This window comes from Camelus dromedarius, chromosome 4, assembly GCF_036321535.1.
Source record: "Camelus dromedarius isolate mCamDro1 chromosome 4, mCamDro1.pat, whole genome shotgun sequence".
NCBI lineage: Eukaryota > Metazoa > Chordata > Mammalia > Artiodactyla > Camelidae > Camelus > Camelus dromedarius.
In genome coordinates, this window is record NC_087439.1 from 41,923,472 (window position 1) to 41,941,767 (window position 18,296).

Sequence of the window (18,296 nt, forward strand, 5' to 3'; positions counted from 1 at the left end):
ATGGACATATGTGCTTCTAGATGTGATACCATGAGGACACCACATCACTTACATAGTATTATGGTCAGAAATGCTCAATTCAGGTTGAGTTTTAAGGAAATACCAGACAAACCCAAAACAAAGGAACATCCTACTAGAAAAAACAAAGGGGGACAGAGGACTGTATTCTTCAAAAATGGCTGTTGTATAAAGAAGAGAGGAAGGCTGTGGAAACGCTCTAGGTTAAACAGGACTAAAGAGACATAACAAGTCAGTGTAATGCCCAATCCCAGAATGGAACCCAACTGGAGGAAAAAGATGCTATAAAGGACATTATTGGATCAATTGGCAGTAAAGAGTGCAGATTAGAAGTATAGGATCGATGCTGAACGTATTCAAGTTCATGACTGAAATGTGATTGTATCGGAGAATATCCCTAGTCTCAGGAAATACACAATGAAGTACTGAGGAGTACAGAGGCATGTACGATGTATGCAACTTACTCTCAAAATGTTCAGAGAAAACATGGTATGTATAGGTGTGTATATCTGTGTATACATTTATATACAAAAATCTGTATATACACAGAAGACATAAATGATAAAGCAAATCAGTTAAAGTATTAGCAGTATCTGGGTAAGTGGCATGTGGGTGCTTTTCTTATTTACAAAACTTCTTTAAGTCTGAAATGATGTCCAAATGAAAAAGTCTAAAAAAAAAGTTTTTTTTTCTTTTTGTGGAAAAAAACAATTTTATTGGAACTAAAATATTTACATTTTTAGGAAATCTGTGCAAACAGCAGTAACCTAACACATACAGATACCGCAGTTCCTAAGAGACAGCAGAGTTAGTGGTTAGCACAGAGAAGTGCCATCAGGATCACACACATCTCCCTGGTTCTGTGTCTTCCCCTGGCCTCTTTGTGTGGTATGTGTTCCATCATTTTAACTTTGCTCTTGGGTGTTCTCAGTATCTGGGTCTTTCCCCAACCCCTGTATCCCCCTCAAACTAGCCTCTGCAATGTGTGACTTAAGTTTCTAGCCAATTTTTCACATTAATTTTTCAAGAAAGTGTATGTTGGAGTTTTCATTCAGTGACTAGAGCAACTTCAAGTATTTAAACTGTTTGAAAAGAGCATTTATGTAACTGCCTAGCATTTTTAGCACATTCTCCCCCTCCAATAGTTCTTAAGCTTAGTGTGTTTTTCAGAAAGTTTATACTCTACCTGTGAAACAGGACTTACTGCCCATTATAAGTGAGGATACTACCTAATACTTCACAGCCCTATTCTTAGTGTTTCAAGTGGTTTTGTTTTTTTGTTTTTTTCAGGTTCTTACATCATTTACCCATTAAAAATAAAACTAGCCTGCTTTTGGCGGAAACTGAAATAGTAATTACCTTCCTAAAATACACTTTTTTTTTAAAAACAGAGTTTATTTTACATTGCCAAAAGAATTTGTTTGAAGAAATATAAAAATAACATACACACTATTTGAAAACAGCCTGGTTTAAAGATTGCCATAGATTCTAAGGTTATACCACTCGGAAGGAAGTCATTTAGAACCTGCTCGTTACTCAGCCTTCCTCATTTATGGGATCAAGTTGCTTTTATGGGCAGTGTGCCAGACTCATTTATGTGCACTGTAAGGCAGACTGTAGAGTCAAGCATTTCTCTAGAAAACATCTGGTTCTTAAGAAGAGTATTAAAAGGTGGGTAACACTTTTTTGCTCATAACTATGATTTATGATGTTACAGTAACCCCCTCTAATCTGGCAGGCGACTTCCAGCAACCACAACCAGGAACCTGGAAGTAAGTGAAAAATACTTCACAGCCCAAGGGACACTAAGGCCCCCAAATTCCATGCATATGAAGGAGTGGTACTGCCTTTAGGTCAACGGCCATTTTAATGATTATAAAATCATTGGAGCCAATTAGCATAAGGGCTCCTGAGGCCCCCTTTATGTGTAATACCTCCTTCTGCAGTTATTTTGTTCCTTTACTCCCTTTACAAAACTCTCTGAACTCTAATTTTTTTCTACATTTTTTATTGATTTATAATCATTTTACAATGTTGTGTCAAATTCCAGTGTAGAGCACAATTTTTCAATTATACATGAACATATATATATTCATTGAACTCTAATTTTTCTAAACCACCCTCTGGACCCCATTCTGTCTTATACCTTCAATAACTACTGGCTTTTTCCTATCAGTATTCCAAGATGCTCAAGTAGCTCCTGTCTTGAAAAACTAAAACCTTTTAGATCCCCCTGCAGCCATCACTCTATTGCTCCCTTACCCTCAGCCCTCTAGGCAGACATTTTTCTTCCCTGTCTCTAGTTCCTCACCTTCCATCCAAATTTTGTTCAAATTAGTAAGGGATCCTCCTCCTCCAATGGGGCAGAGTTGAGGGTGTGAGACCCAGAGTGCGGCTTCTGCTCCCCCTCAGCCAGGTCACCCCATCTAGGACACACACTACACAACCACACATTGTGGCCCTCTGTGACTTCAGTTATTTCCTCTGGCTTCTTAGTTATATTTGGTAGGATTATCATTAAAGGTCTGTGACTAGAATCAAGGGAAGCGCACAGAACTGGTGTTGCTCTCGTTTTTGTCTCTGGTTGCAGGGCCGGGCTCCTCACTCGTTTTGACGAGACTTCTCGCCCCTGGCTACTGCTAGCACCACCTTCCTATTTCCATTTTCCCACAGACTCTTTCTCTGTCTTCTACTTCTTGCATCTTTTCCTGACAATTGAAATGAATCAGATTACATCTTGTATAAACCACTAGTAGTAAGGGGGAGGTGTTAAGAGTTGAAAGAATGTCAGCTTTTGTTTAGTTTTTTTCTGCTTATCTTTGCTCAGCAAAACAGCTTTAAACAGTCAGTAAAAAAGCAAGTTTGAGAAAGCAATTCTCTTAAAAAAAGGGAAAATCCTTAATTTTTTAGTGTGTTCACTGCAGTTAACTTGAAAAATGACAAAGAAATAAAAATGCTCTGATACTTCATCACTCAGATATAACTACTGTTAGAAATCTGGTTAGTTTCATTCAGTTGTGTGTGCGTATCTGTCTATATGTCTATTTATAGTTTACAAATTAATCTTATACGGAGTTATATTTCCTGTATTTTCACTTATTACTTTGTGAGAATTTTAAGTTAAAAATCTTTGAAAAAAGTTAAAAAAAAAGTAAAAACATCTTTGAAAACTGTTTTTGATGACTATATAGTACTCCGCTATTAGGTAAACGAATATATTTGACTACTTCACTTATGTTGATTGTTTGGACAATAACCAGAAAAACTCAAAAGTTTTTCACTTTAAAAAATTGTAAAAGCAAAAAGCTTAAGAAAATTTCTGAATGTCTCCTGTGATAAATTTCTCTAAGTGGGATTACCTGGTCAGAGGACAGAATGTTAATCCATACTGCCAAGTTGCCCTTCAGAAAGGTTGCACTACGCTTCCACCAGCAGAGTATGAATGTGGGAATTTCCTTGCCCTGTTGCCAAGCTTCTAACAAAAAGCAAAACATAAAAGCATTTGCTACTTTATCAGCACTAGCACTGTTATATGATCCTGTTATAAGGCTATTCATGAGTCCTGCCAGTCTTTAACTGGTCTTTTGGTTTCCATAGTGATTCCATTACCTTTCTGTACAAAGTTTAACCTAGCTCACCTGTCCATACATAAAACCCTTCCAGAATTGCTCTAGGTTCTTGACTTCTGGGAAGAAAGCAATTTCCTTTTGGGACCCAGTTCACCATACTGGCTGGCCTAAGGTCAAAGTGCACTGAACTTGTGACTGCTTCCTTCCTGGGAGGCTGGTGGTATTTAGACCTCAGAGTCACAGAAATTCTTCAGTTCACGTTGTGTCCCTCCCCTCTCTATCCTCAGTGCAGGACCCAAACTCGTGTAACCTGCCGTGGGCACCAGTTCCTTCAGGGAGCAATTCAGCTTGAGCTCCAGCTTTCCTGGATGAGTGATATTGGCTATGTGAACAAGAAAAACATCAGAGACTACTAAAGGCTAAATAGTTTTAAAAGGGTGATACGGTACAGACTGGCATGATGGCTGGACATGGACATGGCCTCTCAGGAGGTGACAATAAACCGATGAAAGAAATAATAAGCCTAGAGAGGGAAGCTTGTGAGCCAGGAAGCTGGGATAAGGGAGAGGAGCATGGGGAGAGAATTCCAGTAGAGGGCGTAGGGCGAAAGTCTGTTGGAGATGGGTGAAATGAGATTTATGCATGTAAAGAGAGCAGCTTAATGTCTGCTGGAGCGAGGGAGGGTGACAGTGGGAATCCTGACTCCTGTACAGCTGTGCTTCTGGGGGAACTTACTGGTCCTCTGCATCTCAGCTTCATCTGCACTGTCTCTTTTCTTCTGTGAAGGTTCTCAGTTGCAATTACTAGTTGCCCTTGTTTGGCTTATAATAAATAAGTAGAGCTACTCATTTTTAAGAGCCTAAGTGAGTCAGATTTCTTATAGGTTTTATGTATGTTCTCTCATTTAATTCTTAACAACCACCTGAGGAAGGTTATTATCCTCAGCCTGTGTAACTTGAGAGAGACTAAAGATCTAGTAGGTAGTAAATAAAGTCACACCTTAAAGCTAGGCTGGTGTGACTTCAAATCCACATTCTTAACTGCGACACTCCACCGCTCCTCACTTACGCTTCTCTTTGGTAGTTTGCACGTCTGTAAGAACTGCTCACTCCACTCCGTTCGCCTTGTTCCTCATCACCTAGCCATCTCTGTAACAGAACACTGTTTCATCTGCTAGTCAGACGCGGAGCAGGTGACTTTTCTTATAGACACCGTCTCTTGGTTATGGAAGGCATCTTAACGTGGGAAAGGCTGCCGTGGAATCCAGGTTCTGACAATTTTTCTGTGACCTTGGACAAAATCATACAGTTTGAGCCTCATCTTGTTATCTGAAAAATCTTTCTCTGGAGAGTTGAGTGACAATTCAAAGACAATTTAAGGAAAGTTCCTAGAAGAGTATCTAATAAATGGCAGACTAAGTGGCTGCTTAAGAAATGCACACACCCTTCACTTCACAGAGAGGGAAACTTATGTGGAGATGTCCCACTGGGAGAGCAGATGTTCTGCTTTCTCTGTCGAATTTCCATGATTCTCACATTCCATGATACAGATTCCCTGGAACTACTAAGGGTATTCTGATATAGTATGTCCTTAACGATGGTCCATTCAGGCTGAGAGAGACTTTTTTCCCCTGAATTACAGAGAAAGAATCTGTCACAGCGCCAGAACTGTAAAACAGGGATAGCAGTATCTATGTTTGAGGATTCTGAGGATAAAATGTAGTAAGACATGTGAAAGTGTTTTAACAGACACAAAATGCTTCATAAAGGCTCTAATTAAACAGTTTCATGAAATGCCGTAAATAAGACTGATTAGAATTTTACAACAATCAGAATTTTAAAAGGATTTTGAAAAATTGGAGAAGTGATCAAGAGAATGTAGTTCAAATGAAATAAACATACAAGGTATTTAAGGAAAAGTGACTTTTCTGGGGGTGGGGGGCAGTGAGGTAATTAGGTTTATTTATTCATTTCTTTAGTGGCGGTACTGGGGATTGAACCCAGGACCTTGTGTGTGCTAAGCATACACTCTTCCACTGAGCTGTACCCCCCTGGAAAAGTGACTTTATACTTCTTTACACAATACTGTGTTTATTGAAAATGTAATTAAAATTGAAGACTGTTTACTGTATTTTTAAAGGCAACTAAAAATGATGTAGACAACATATTAGAAATAATGCTAAGAACTGAGTTTATGAAGATCAGGTTAAATTCAGTATAAAGGGGTGAGAATGCTCTCCTAGGGTGGTGGTAGAGCTGTAAAGGAGATTGGGGTCAGCAGTTGCTTTCACATGGTGTGCTTTGTGAGTCCCTGCTGATCAAAACTATTCTCCACCAGATGTTACAGTGTCTAAAGTTACACCAGAAGACCTAATCTTTGGGCTAAGGTTAAATATTGCTATAAAGGTTTACCAATTTCAGGTACTGGTTATTTCTTAAGATCACATTGGCACTGAGAGCAGTAACAATCAGTTTCCCTTCTCTTTGTTGAACTAACACACACTCTATACTTTTCCAAAAAGATTTTTCTAGGAAAGTCACATTTTCTACTCATTAGTACTGCAGACTGCCTGGGGAGCTTACCTTGAGTTTGCAAAACTTACCAGGCCTTTTGAGTTCCAAGAGGACTATAAATCATAAATTTGTAAAATATTTATTAAAAATATATTCTTTTTCTTAAGTATTTACAAGGAAATTTACTCAAACCTTTGAAGTAATGTTACAAAAAATTTTTTTAACAGAACAATAGTATTTTAAATATTTCCTGAAAGAAACAACTAATATTCTTTAGAAAACATATAGGATACTTAATTACCTAGATTTCAACAAGATATTCTTTGTAGAAATTGGGTTATAAGCTTCAGCACAAAGTTACCAAATCTGTACCTAATTGAGTCAAAGAAACCAGCTCTCATTCACCTCCATCAGAAGACATCCATCTAACGTAGCACTTCCTCTTTATACACAACAGCGGCCTCTGATGGAGAAAGGAAAGTATGCTCCCATTGCAGAGTATTAGCTCAAGTCGATTTTGAACTGCAAGAACTCAGATTCCTTGCTTCAACAACAAACTGAGTTAAAATAATTTTCAAGGTCTTAAAGATGTACGGGCCTTATCAAGTATATCCTTTCTGATTTTTGGATAACTTGGATGTGCTTCAAGAACCTGCAAACACACACACACGAAAACCAAAATAAAACAGGAGCACTAGAACTTTTAGTTACCAAGAACTGGGGAGCTACAAAACTTAGCAGAAGTGGCATTACAGTCGAGATTTCATTATATTAACTACAAATACAACAACATTTTTTAAAGGTGACATCTAAGGTGATGTCTTATTTCTAGTAACAGTGATTAGATGAAAATGGTAGAATCTGAATACTGTATGTGGAAAATAGATATATAATTATTTCCTTACCGAAAAGTTACAGAAAAGTTACATGTCAATAGATTTAAGATACTTTTTAAAATTTAGCTATGCATGATATTCAGTAAACCCTTAGAGAGTTATTTTTACCTAGGAGCACACATTAGATTTATCTGGAATGATTTTGAAACATACAAATTTCTAGGTCTACTGAGTCTAGAAGGAGATACTCATTAAAAAAAAAACAAAACTCCACAAATGATTCTAATGTATAACCTTACATTAATGTACACCCTTAACCTTAATGTGAAATGCTGCCTTACAGACTCGGTAATCAATAGCTATCACTGAGGCCCAGTATTTACTATAATGATGCTGATACAGCCACCCAGGATAAGGGCCACTACGTAATTCTTTCCTAAGGAGCTTTTCTTGGAGCGCCCAATAGTTTAGTAAAATGCCTTACACGGAATATCAATAGGACAATGTATATATAAAGAAACTGCAAATTTTAAAACCGTAACTTAAATATTTGTCATTTTAGTAAGGGGCCATTTTGTCAGGAATCAATTATAGAAATGAAACTGAATCACTTCTAAATGACAAAAATACCTCATCTTTAATTTATAAATCTGAATTCTCTCGTGACCAGACTTAGACATGATTGTAAGAACTTCTATCCTGAACGACCTGGAGAATCTAACAATCCTCAAACATCTTCCAACTTAACAACTATGTTTTATTTATCATGCTTCTCCTTGAGCCTTTCTTTAAATTGACAAATATTTTATTATTTGAGTCCTAATTAAAAACATGTCTTTTTTAAACATGTTTTACTTAACTGAGGCAAACTTTTTTAAACTTTGAAAACAGATATTTCACCCAGATGTATTTGGTAAGTCACTTAACCAAAATACTACATCCTCTCCATTCATGTACATCTTGAGATTAAAATTAGGAGACTGTGCATCTGGAAAATATTAAGAAATCTAAATTTGAGTGTTACCTGGTGACATATGTCAATAGCATCCACAAATCTTTTGGCTTTTAGGTAATTAAATGCCAGTTTGTATCCTGTGAAGACAAAAAGCCAGTAATGATGTAGTACTATTTATATATCTTTTCTTGGCCTCCTCCTTTGTTTGCTTACTGTAATATGAGAGAACACTTAGTGGAGGCTGGTGACTGTACCAGGATGGAGAGAAATGAGAAGATGATAGAAGGTGGGGAGAAATAGAACAGGTAGGAAGGAAAATGGAGTTGGAATAAAGGACCACAGTGGATATACAGTTGGGTTAGAAGACGGCCATCCCACAAATGTGGTTTTGTAAATTACCAGAAAAGTCCCATTTGTTTCAGATTGTAGTAATAACTCATCACAGGGCAGTAAATGATAACACAGCTATTCATTTACACAGTATAGATTTACCTAGCACTTAACACATCAGACAAACTGGTTCCTACAGTCATGAGATTTACATTCTATTAGGAAAGAAAGTACTTTAAGTAATTGTGTTAGAACATGAATAATTTGAAAAGTGAGATGATGCAATGAAATAAAGGTACAGGCCAAGGAGCACTCTCATAAGAAACCTGGAGGGGGAGGAGGTGGGTGTCAGGCAAGACTTAAAATCTGAAGGATGAGGCATAAAGTAGGCCAAGGGAGTGGGAAGTGAGAACACTGCTAGGCAGAGGGAACTGCACATGGAAAGGCCAGTGGTGGAGGGAGACAGAGGAACCAACAGCCCTGGAGTACATGTGGAGAGGGCGGGGCAGGCAGGAGAGGGGCTCAGAAGACAGTGCATGAGTCATTAGATGCCCACATCAGTGATGAGTAACAATTATCATAATCACTGATACTTAGATGTCATATTTCAAATAGTGACAATTTAGAAGTTAAGACATTCTTAGATCACTGCTTGTTCTCCTGTAAAAATACCCTAATAGTAAGCAAACTAAGAACAAGACAAAAAAAGTAGACTCAATAGATGTTAATTACCTATTACTTTACACTGTGGCATAAGTATTTTGCTTTGCCACTTAGAAATATGAAAAAGAGGAATTTGCTGCTCTTGGGCTTTAAGAACCAAATTTTTAGAATTTCAAAAAAAGCTTGAAAATAATTACTGGCTAATGTAATCATATGGTAGTAAAAAGCAAGGAGTAGGAACTGTCTAAAATTCGTAGTATTCCAAACACACGCACACACATGCAGATGCATTTAGAACTGTCCAAGATGAAAACAGTAAGTGTCAGAAAGGTAAACTTTATCATTAGAAAGTCATTATAAAATGGACTAGTAAAAAGAGTTTGTGACATTTAAAAAGGAAAACAACTTAAGCTGTCATGACAAAGACAGAAACTAGAGCCAAAAAAAACTTGGACTTAAATTTTGGTTTCTGTCTTCCTGACTAGCTTTGAGACCCGAGGCAAGTCACTTGAGCTGTCGACTTCAAGTTTCCTCATCCAAAAAATGGGGACAATGACTTTTCTCTCTGAGTGTAATTTTAAAGATCAAAAGAAATATTTGTGAAATGCTTTTAAAAATTTGAGAGCACCATGCGAATATTAGCAGGGTTTTTTTTCTGTACACACACTCTTATTAGAAGCACAAAGTTCTCATACTGAAAGAAACCTGATAGATCATTTCCTTTGAAAAATTTTACAGGAAACAAAGGGCTAGAAATGGCAAGAACACATGTACCACAGCTGCATGACACCAGTCAGGCTTACAAGAATCCAACTCTTTGTAATCAGGAAAGATAATGGGAGAGAGAGGGAGAGAGCGAGCAAGAACACCAACTTCATGAGCAGCCTGATGACTGTCACGGACCCTGGGACTGGGTGTGAACATGACTGTGTTCCTTCTCCGGGGCTCTCGGACCCAGATGCCTCTCACAGTGGCAATACTCAAGCCTGAACCCTATGGAAAGAACACAACCATGATTTTAAGGATTTCCCAGCAAGTGAAAAAGTGCAATAAATGCATCATTAACTTGGCCAGGCAGGGTGGGGGTACTGGATGCAATGATAATCTTAAGTTAAGGAAGAAACTAAGAATTAATTGAGAGCCTCAGAGAAATGCCTACTAAGAAGTCAGAGGAACTGACAAATCGTCTATAAAAAAACAAAGATGACACAATCAAAGAACAGTGAGTCGGACCCTCTTTACCTGCTGGTCTTCCAAGGAACAGAATATTTAAATAACTGAACTTCTAACTGCATTCATTTTGGGGAATAAAGCATCAAAATTACATATATTTTAAAGATTTTAAGGAATTTTCATTTTACAATCTGACTATTCTCTAATATGCATTAATACCTGAGAAGGAAAAACCGTGTCATCAAATGTTAGCTCCTGTGCTCTATATAAGTCTAGTAAAATAACAAACCTTAGAAAAATACAAGGTAGGGGAAGTCCTGAACTGACAGCAGTTAGTGTAAAGATGGACTATCTGACTGCAGATTAAATCTGAGTCATTGCTGAGACACTGCTGAAAAGACAGGTGCCATCTTAGGTTCAATGAACAACTACTAAATGCCTAGTTAAGAACAACAACAAAAAAGCTTCATTATACATACAACTCATTCTTAAATCATAGTTGAGAATTTGTTTATTTCTGGTACAACAGGTCACGAGGAACATGGACAAGTAAAATAGCCTTTTCTAAACTTACTTGGCCATGGAATCTAATCTCATGTTCAACTCTCTCTCTTCTTTAAAGAAATAACCAGTATTGTCTCACCTAGGATATCAAAGCACAGTTTGGGAAACACTATTTCCAGGAGACAGCAACAAGGAGGGAGAAAGACTTGAAAGCGAGTCTCAGGAAGAATGGACAAGTATCTGAGGATGGTTTGGAGAGAAACTCAGTGCCAACTCTGTGATGTCTCTCAGTCCTAAGAGGCCACATCATATATAAGAGAGAAAGGACCCTGCGGGCTGCTCCAGAGAACAGACAGGACAGTGTCACTGAAGCCTATTTCAGCTTCAGATGAAGAAAAAGAAGCAGGGGGAAGAGCTCCCTCACAATGTGGGGAGACATTTGTCACTCAGTGTATTCCAGATGCCACTCAACCTAATAATCTACCACCGGAACAAGATCATGTTTCTAGATGCTGAGGAAAAAAATGTTCCATGCTCAAACTACAGTGGGAAGCATGTCCCCTCTGTGATAGCCCTCACAGTCTATATTAGAGTTTAAAGACTTCATGAAGTTCTGAAGTAGAGGAACCAGTAGAACTTGATTTAATGCAGTGTCTTCCCAACTTTCTTGGCAATGGAACACTTTCCCCAACAGCAATACCATGGTCAAGATAGCAGAGGGTGAAGGCAAAGAAAGGGCAGAATTAGATTAGATGGTCTGTACAGTGACTGAGGTCAAGTTTGAATCTCAGGAAACTATACCTAATAACTATTGGTAGCCAGTAATCTGTTATGAATATAAAATTTATTTTTCAGAAGGACTGACAAAGGATGTTGACTCAACGTATATTTTGTTCTTAAAAAGAAAATCAAATGCATTTAAATTAAGATTTACATTTGAAAACCATGTTTCCTGGGAAAATCTCGTGTCTAAATTTTAAACTCACCTACTGCTGGATTTGTCTGGTTGCCCTGTTTCCATGCCATCTCATAGTTCAAGGCAGCGTCTGTATATGCTTGCTCTTTTTCCATAATGTATCCCATATATTCATAAGCTTTGCAGCAAGACTGAAGAAAAATGGGACATGTATCAGATTAAACTTGCTATCACTAAGATTTTATGGCATGCTTATGACTATAGTGGTCAACTATATTAACTCATTCAAATGACATAAAACAGTGGTTTTCAACCTTGCTTATGCAATCACATCATCTATGGAACATAAAAAAAGATTCTGATGCCCCCCCCCCCCAAACCTACAGAATCAGGATTTTGGGGTGAGATGAAAGGACATGTTTTATACATATACATGTATGCTTTTTATTACAAACAATTTCAACACATATATAGAAATAACAGTATAACAGTCCCTATGAACCCAGATCTTCAACAGTTAACTCATGACTAACACTATTTCACCGCCACCCCACACACTTGTCCTTCTGTGTTATCACATAAGAAAATCCTCAGATACTGTGTCATTTCATCCATAAATATTTTGTTTGCCTCTTCAAAAATAAGGACTTTCTTTAAACATAACCACAAGTTATCACACCTAAAATGTAACAAATTCCTTGACATCACCAAATATCCAGTCACTATTCAAATTTCAGATGGTCTTAATGTACTTTTTTGCTTGTTAGGATGCGGATCCAAGTAAGGCCCACACACTTTGACTGGTTGAAATGTCTCTAAACTTCTTTTTGCTCTAGAGGTTTCCTTTCTCTCTCTTTCCAATTAAATGTAGCAGAAATAAGAATGTTTACCCTAAAGTTTCTCACAGCCCAAATTTAGTTGAGTGCATCCTTGTGATAGTTATATAATATAATCCTATTTTTTTTTTTGAGGGGGGAGGTAATTAGGTCTACTTATTTTTTGATGGAGGTACTAGGGATTGAACCCAGGACCTTGTGCATGCTAAGCATATACTCTACCACTGAGCTATATCCTCCCCCTATTCCTATGTGATTAATATTTCCTGAAAATTGTATTAGATCCAGAGGTTCGGATCTGATTTTGATTTGGGAGGGGAGAGGTGAAACTACTTACTTCATAGATCAGCACTCTGCCAAGCCACACTGTTCCTTAGGAAAAAGCAAAAATGCACAATGCTGTATACATGTTTTTAGGTATTTTTTAATTGCTATTTGTTCAGAATGTTAATTAAAAAAATTTAAAAATAGAAAAGTAGGTATATTAAAACTTACCACATTATTTTAGGTTTCAATATTTTCTCTATTTATTAGAATTTTACTTTCCTGACTTTAATGCAGGAAAATATATCACTAATACTTTCATGGAACCATTGAAAAATGTAAGTGTGGATCAGGGTACATATTTTCCTTTTTGCTTCAGGCTTCCGTATAGCTCAGCACAGCACCGTAAGATGCTGTGTGTTTCACGTTCTGGGATTTTGATTTTTTTAAAAAATTCTGCACTAAGTATCATTCATCTTGAACACTGCAATGGAGGATTTGTATCCCCCCCAAAATTCGTATGTTGAACTCCTAACCTCCAATGGGATGGAACTGGGAGGTACTTAGGTCATGAGGGTGAAGCACTCCTGAGTAGGATTATAAAAGGGACCCCAGAAAGCTCTCTTGCCCTCCTTTTCTGCCACATGAGGACACGATGAGAAGTCAGCAGCCTGCAACCAGGAAGGTCTCTCACCAGAACCCAACCATGCTGGCACCTCATCTGAGACTTCCAGCATCTAAAACTGTGAGAAATAAATTTCTGCTGTTTATAAGCCACCCAGTCTATGGTACTTTGTTATAGCAGCATCAGTTAATGAAGATAATTACTGAAATTTTAAATGCCCGTTTACACTTCAGACTTAAGAGTGAGTGTTTCACTTGTGTGACCCCAGGACGGCCCTGTCATAGATGGTGTGTTCTTAGGCACGTGACTTTTTTTTTTTCTATTTTTTTAAAATTAGAGTTCTGTCAGTTACAATGTGTCAATTTCTGGTGTACAGCACAATGTCCCAGTCATGCATATACATATATTCATTTTCATATTCTTTTTCATTAAAGGTTATTACAAGATTATTGTTATTATTGAACATAGTTCCCTGTGCTATACAGCACTTTTTAAAAAATCTATTTTTACATATTGTGGCTAACATTGGTAAACCTCAAACTCCCAAATTTATCCCTTCCCACCCCCTTTCCCCAGTAACCATAAGATTGTTTACAATGTCTGTGAGTCTGTTTCTGTTTTATAGATGAGTTCACTAGTGTCCTCTTTTTCCTTTTTTTAGATTCCACATATGAGTGAGTGATATCATGTGGTATTTTTCTTTCTGTTTCTGGCTTACTTCACTTAGAATGACAATCTCTAAGTCCATCTATATTGCTGCAAATGGCATTATTTTATTCTTTTTTAATGGCTGAGTAGTATTCTACTGTATAAATATACCACAACTTCTTTATCCAGTCATCTGTCAATAAACGTTTAGGTTGCTTCCATGTCTTGGCTCTTGTATACAGTGCTGCTATGAACACTGGGGTGCACATATTTTTTCGAGTTAGAGTTCCCTCTGGACATATACCCAGAAGTGGGATTGCTGGATCATATGGTATCTAGTTTTAATTTTCTGAGGAGTCTCCATACTGTTTTCTGTAACGGCTGTACCAAACTACATTTCCACCAGGAGTATAGGGGGGTTCCCTTTTCTCCACACCCTCTCCAGTATTTATCATTTATGGACTTTTGAATGATGGCCATTCTGACTGGTGTGAGGTGATACTCATTGTAGTTTTGATTTGCATTTCTCTGATAATTAGTGATATTGAGAGGCATGTAACATCTTGTGATGTTATACTCATTCATTAATTCACCAGGGTTAGAAAATAGTGATATTCTATCATTCTCTTTTCATTTATTAGCTGGAAAACATCTCTAATAAGAAACTGCCTTTTCTGCTATTTCATTTCCCAGCACTATGGTTCATACTGCAAAGGCAGGATAAATGCTTAATTCTTTACCTTTAATCGCCAGCTTTAGAAATAATAGTTTATTAGCATATTTCAGTGGTGACCAATTAGGGTTTTTTTTTTTTTCGGATCTTTGTAAATTCATGTACTTAAACATATTTGGTGTTCCAATTCACTGTAGTTATTATTGATATTTAAAGTCTCTCAACTTTGGCTAGTGGGAGTATCCTCAAGTTGGCTCCTGAGTCCTCGATGCGACTCTAATGATCTCTGATAGCATCTCTGTCATCTGGTATGACAAGTGTCATCTTGCACAGTTCCTGCATCTCATCCTTCGAATACTGACATGCCTAAGCAGCAGGGCTGACACCCCTAAAGCAGCCATCACGTACAATCATGCAATGTAGTGCTGTCAGTGTTCTGGCAAACTGAAATTCTATCTGCATTGAAACCTTAATTTCCATGATCTTCCTTAGTTCAAGATTAGGCATGTAAGGGCCAGTTATTTGGCAGTTTAGGTTTTCCAAAGCCTATTAATGAGTATTCTATTTTTTAAGGTCAATGTAACTTAAATTACATGTATAAACTATAAATTGATAAATGGCTTGATGTTTTAGGTTTTTAAAGTTCTTAAAGTAACTTAATAGTATTAGGTGGTCATGACTCTTCTTTGAAAGATTTAATGTGTAATCAGTTTGCTCAAAGGGGATAAAATACTGTTATGAAGATATGAAGCAACATATGAATCTATAAATATCCTCAAGTTTCTAATTTGAGTACAATTATTTCTTCAACAAATAAAGTAGTTTATTTACAATGACACATTCTTAACTTTAAAAATGTTATAAAAAGATATCCTTTTTGGGGGTCAATCAAGCACCAAAATTCACTGTTAGTAAAGCACCTTAAATTTTAAGGACTTTAACAGAATGGCCATTGTCAAAAAATCTATAGATAATAAATGCTGGAGAGGGTGTGGAGAAAAGGGAACCCTCCTATACTGTTGGTGGGAATGTAAGTTTGTGCACCAACTGTGGAAAACAATATGGAGGTTCCTTAAAAAACTAAAAATAGACTTACCGTATGATCCAGCAATTGCACTCCTGGGCATATAACTGGAGAACTCTAACTTAAAAAGATATATGCACCCCAATGTTCACAGCAGCACTGTTTACAATAGCCAAGACATGGAAGCAACCTAAATGTCTATCAACAGGTGACTGATAAAGATGTGGGATATACACACAAAGGAATACTTACTCAGCCATGAAAAAGAATGAAATAATGCCACTTGCAGAAACATGGATGGATCTAGAGATCATCATACTAAGGGAAGTAAGTCAAAGACAAATTTCATATGGTATCACTTATATGTGGAATCTAAAAAATGATACAAAAACTATTTACAAAGCAGAAATAGACTCACAGACATAGAAAACAAACTTATGGTTACCAAAGGGGAAGGGGGGAAGGGCTAAATTATGAGTCTGAGAGTAGCAGATACCAACTACTATATATAAAACAGATAAACAAGGTCCTGCTATATATAGCACAGGGAACTATATTCAGTTTCTTGTAATGAACTACAGTGGAAAAGAATCTGAAAAAGAATACGTATTTATGTATAGTATAACTGAATCTCTTTCCTGCATGCCAGAAACTAACACAACATTGTAAATCAACTATACGTCAATTAAAAAAAATTTTTTAATCAAAAAAATTCTAAGGACTTTAAAGATTTTCAATCTTATACCTAACGATAAGGAGTTTTATTAAATCAAATTAAATGCTGGAAAGACTTTCCCTCACAAAATATGCAGAGTGGATTCTAATAATGTGAAAATAACTTGCAGCTGCAGTAAATTCATCAAGAATATTTCTTAATAGGAGGGACAGACTCTGCAATTAATGTTCTGCAATTTTCATTAGTTCTGGGATGAGAAGGATAATCACAGGCAAACGCTTGACATTCCAAAAACACTTTCTGTAAGGGCATACGACAGCTGAAACGTGAAACTGCATAAATCTCTATTTTTCTTTATTCTCAAGGGCAAATGGCTTTATTATTAATGTTTATTTCCTGATTGTGGTAAGAATAAGCATTTAATTTTCCAAAAACACACAAAAATCCCTAGAAATGGACCAGCACTCTTTAAAAACCTGTTACAGAAAGCTTAGCCGACAAAGACTAACAAGTTACTTTTACTCTTTGGTCACTTACCCTGTTATGACGCAGGCATCGCTTCAGCAGTTCTTCTGCCATGTCGTATTTTGCTGACTGAATATAAATATCAGCGAGTAGCAGCCAACTCCTCTCAAAGTCCTCAGCATCAATAGGATTCCAGTTCATCTTTGCAATCCGCTTCAGCTGGTTTCGGGCTCTAGGAGTTTGTTTCAAGATCATATAAGCTGTTGCCATTCCCAGGAGCGCTGGGATATGATCCTTCTGTACGAGAACAAGAGTTCAGACCCCCAGATACACAAAACACAGATGTCCTTTGTTTAGAAGAAAAACACATGGGAAGTAGCAGGTGCCACACAATACAGGAACCGGCCTGCGGATTCTGCTTCTGGCTCCACACAGATGACCGTGACACGGTCACTACCTAACACAGCAAGTCACCTCAAGCTTCCAGGAAGAACCTGGTCAGGTGCCACGTGGTCAGGGTAATTCAGTAAGTGTGCAGGCGCCTTGACCACACAATCCCAGACAATTAGGACAACTCGATCTTTAATGGGATTGACTGGCTGTTTTTGGTTTTGTACAGAAACTGGAAAAATAAAATTCTATTTCAGTGTAATCCTAGTGGAACATTTGTGTTTCATATTTAGCATTCTGGCCCCGTAGTTCTTTCACTTGTAAAACAGTACTAACAAACAATGATTTCCCATCAAATGATACTCCGTGTCTATACTGACTTCTACTTCTCTTTTCCCCCTCCCTTCTCATTTTATTCAAAAGCCTCTTTTCCCAATAAAGTTTAACCAGTAAAATGTTATAAATAAGGCATGCAATTAATCACTTGGAAATTATATGAAATAAACTCATGCTTTAAAATATGCTTTTAGATTTGAAGTCTGCAGATCCTTGATAGTATCTATGAAACATGATGTTCTTTTTAGACAGAGTTCAAAGTCAGAAAATGTCACTGTGCAACCAACAAGCTAATACGAATTGGTATAAAAGATGGAGGCAATTAGCCATCTATCCAGAAAACTAACAAGCCTAAGCAATGACGGGTACGTGCCTGATAAAGCCAGAGGGTGTCAAATTTCAGCAAAGGGATTATGATGCTTTTATAAAGAGAAAGGCTTCAGTTTAAAATATAAATAAAAGATGAGAAACTGATTTAGAAATTATATCATAACTATTATAAAGGTGCCACTGTAAGACAGCAAGTTTCAGTAACTAATAAGGAACAAAAGGAGGGCAGAATGGTAAAATGTTCAACACTGGTCATGGTTGGAAGTCAGAAATAACCCTGGAGTAGAGAAGGGCAATTCACTAGAGCTTGATGACAGCCTGTGGGAATACAGAACTTCCTTGGGTCTAATTTTATGTCTAGCAATAAACTTCTAATACATAATTTGTTCTCCTAATTAAGGAATGGCAGAAAGGTTTTATTTGAATACCAAATCCAACCAATTTGGTATCAGATTTTGAAGATCTGCGTGGAGTATTATCAATTATTGAACTGCATCCCCATCCCAGGTGGGTTAGAGAGGAAAGAAAATAGAGACCTGCTATGTTATCTGT

General features: G+C 37.2%; 1 protein-coding gene across 5 annotated transcripts in view; it reads right to left on the reverse strand.

Moving 5' to 3' along the window:
* Positions 1 to 6,220: 6,220 nt before the first annotated feature.
* TTC21B (tetratricopeptide repeat domain 21B) overlaps positions 6,221 to 18,296 on the reverse strand; it is a 69,631-nt gene continuing 57,555 nt past the window's right edge. For 2 of the 5 annotated variants that reach the window (XM_064484875.1, XM_031451581.2), the window contains 4 exons: positions 16,761 to 16,985; positions 11,548 to 11,668; positions 7,961 to 8,028; positions 6,221 to 6,752 (listed from right to left, as the gene is read on the reverse strand). In XM_064484875.1, the coding sequence (XP_064340945.1) occupies positions 6,675 to 6,752; positions 7,961 to 8,028; positions 11,548 to 11,668; positions 16,761 to 16,985 (492 nt within the window). In that variant the 3' untranslated portion in view covers positions 6,221 to 6,674. Of the gene's footprint in view, positions 6,753 to 7,960; positions 8,029 to 9,637; positions 9,878 to 11,547; positions 11,669 to 12,650; positions 12,686 to 16,760; positions 16,986 to 18,296 lie in introns of those variants that run through there. The other 3 variants (XM_064484873.1, XM_064484874.1, XM_064484876.1) reach the window with 3 other exon arrangements.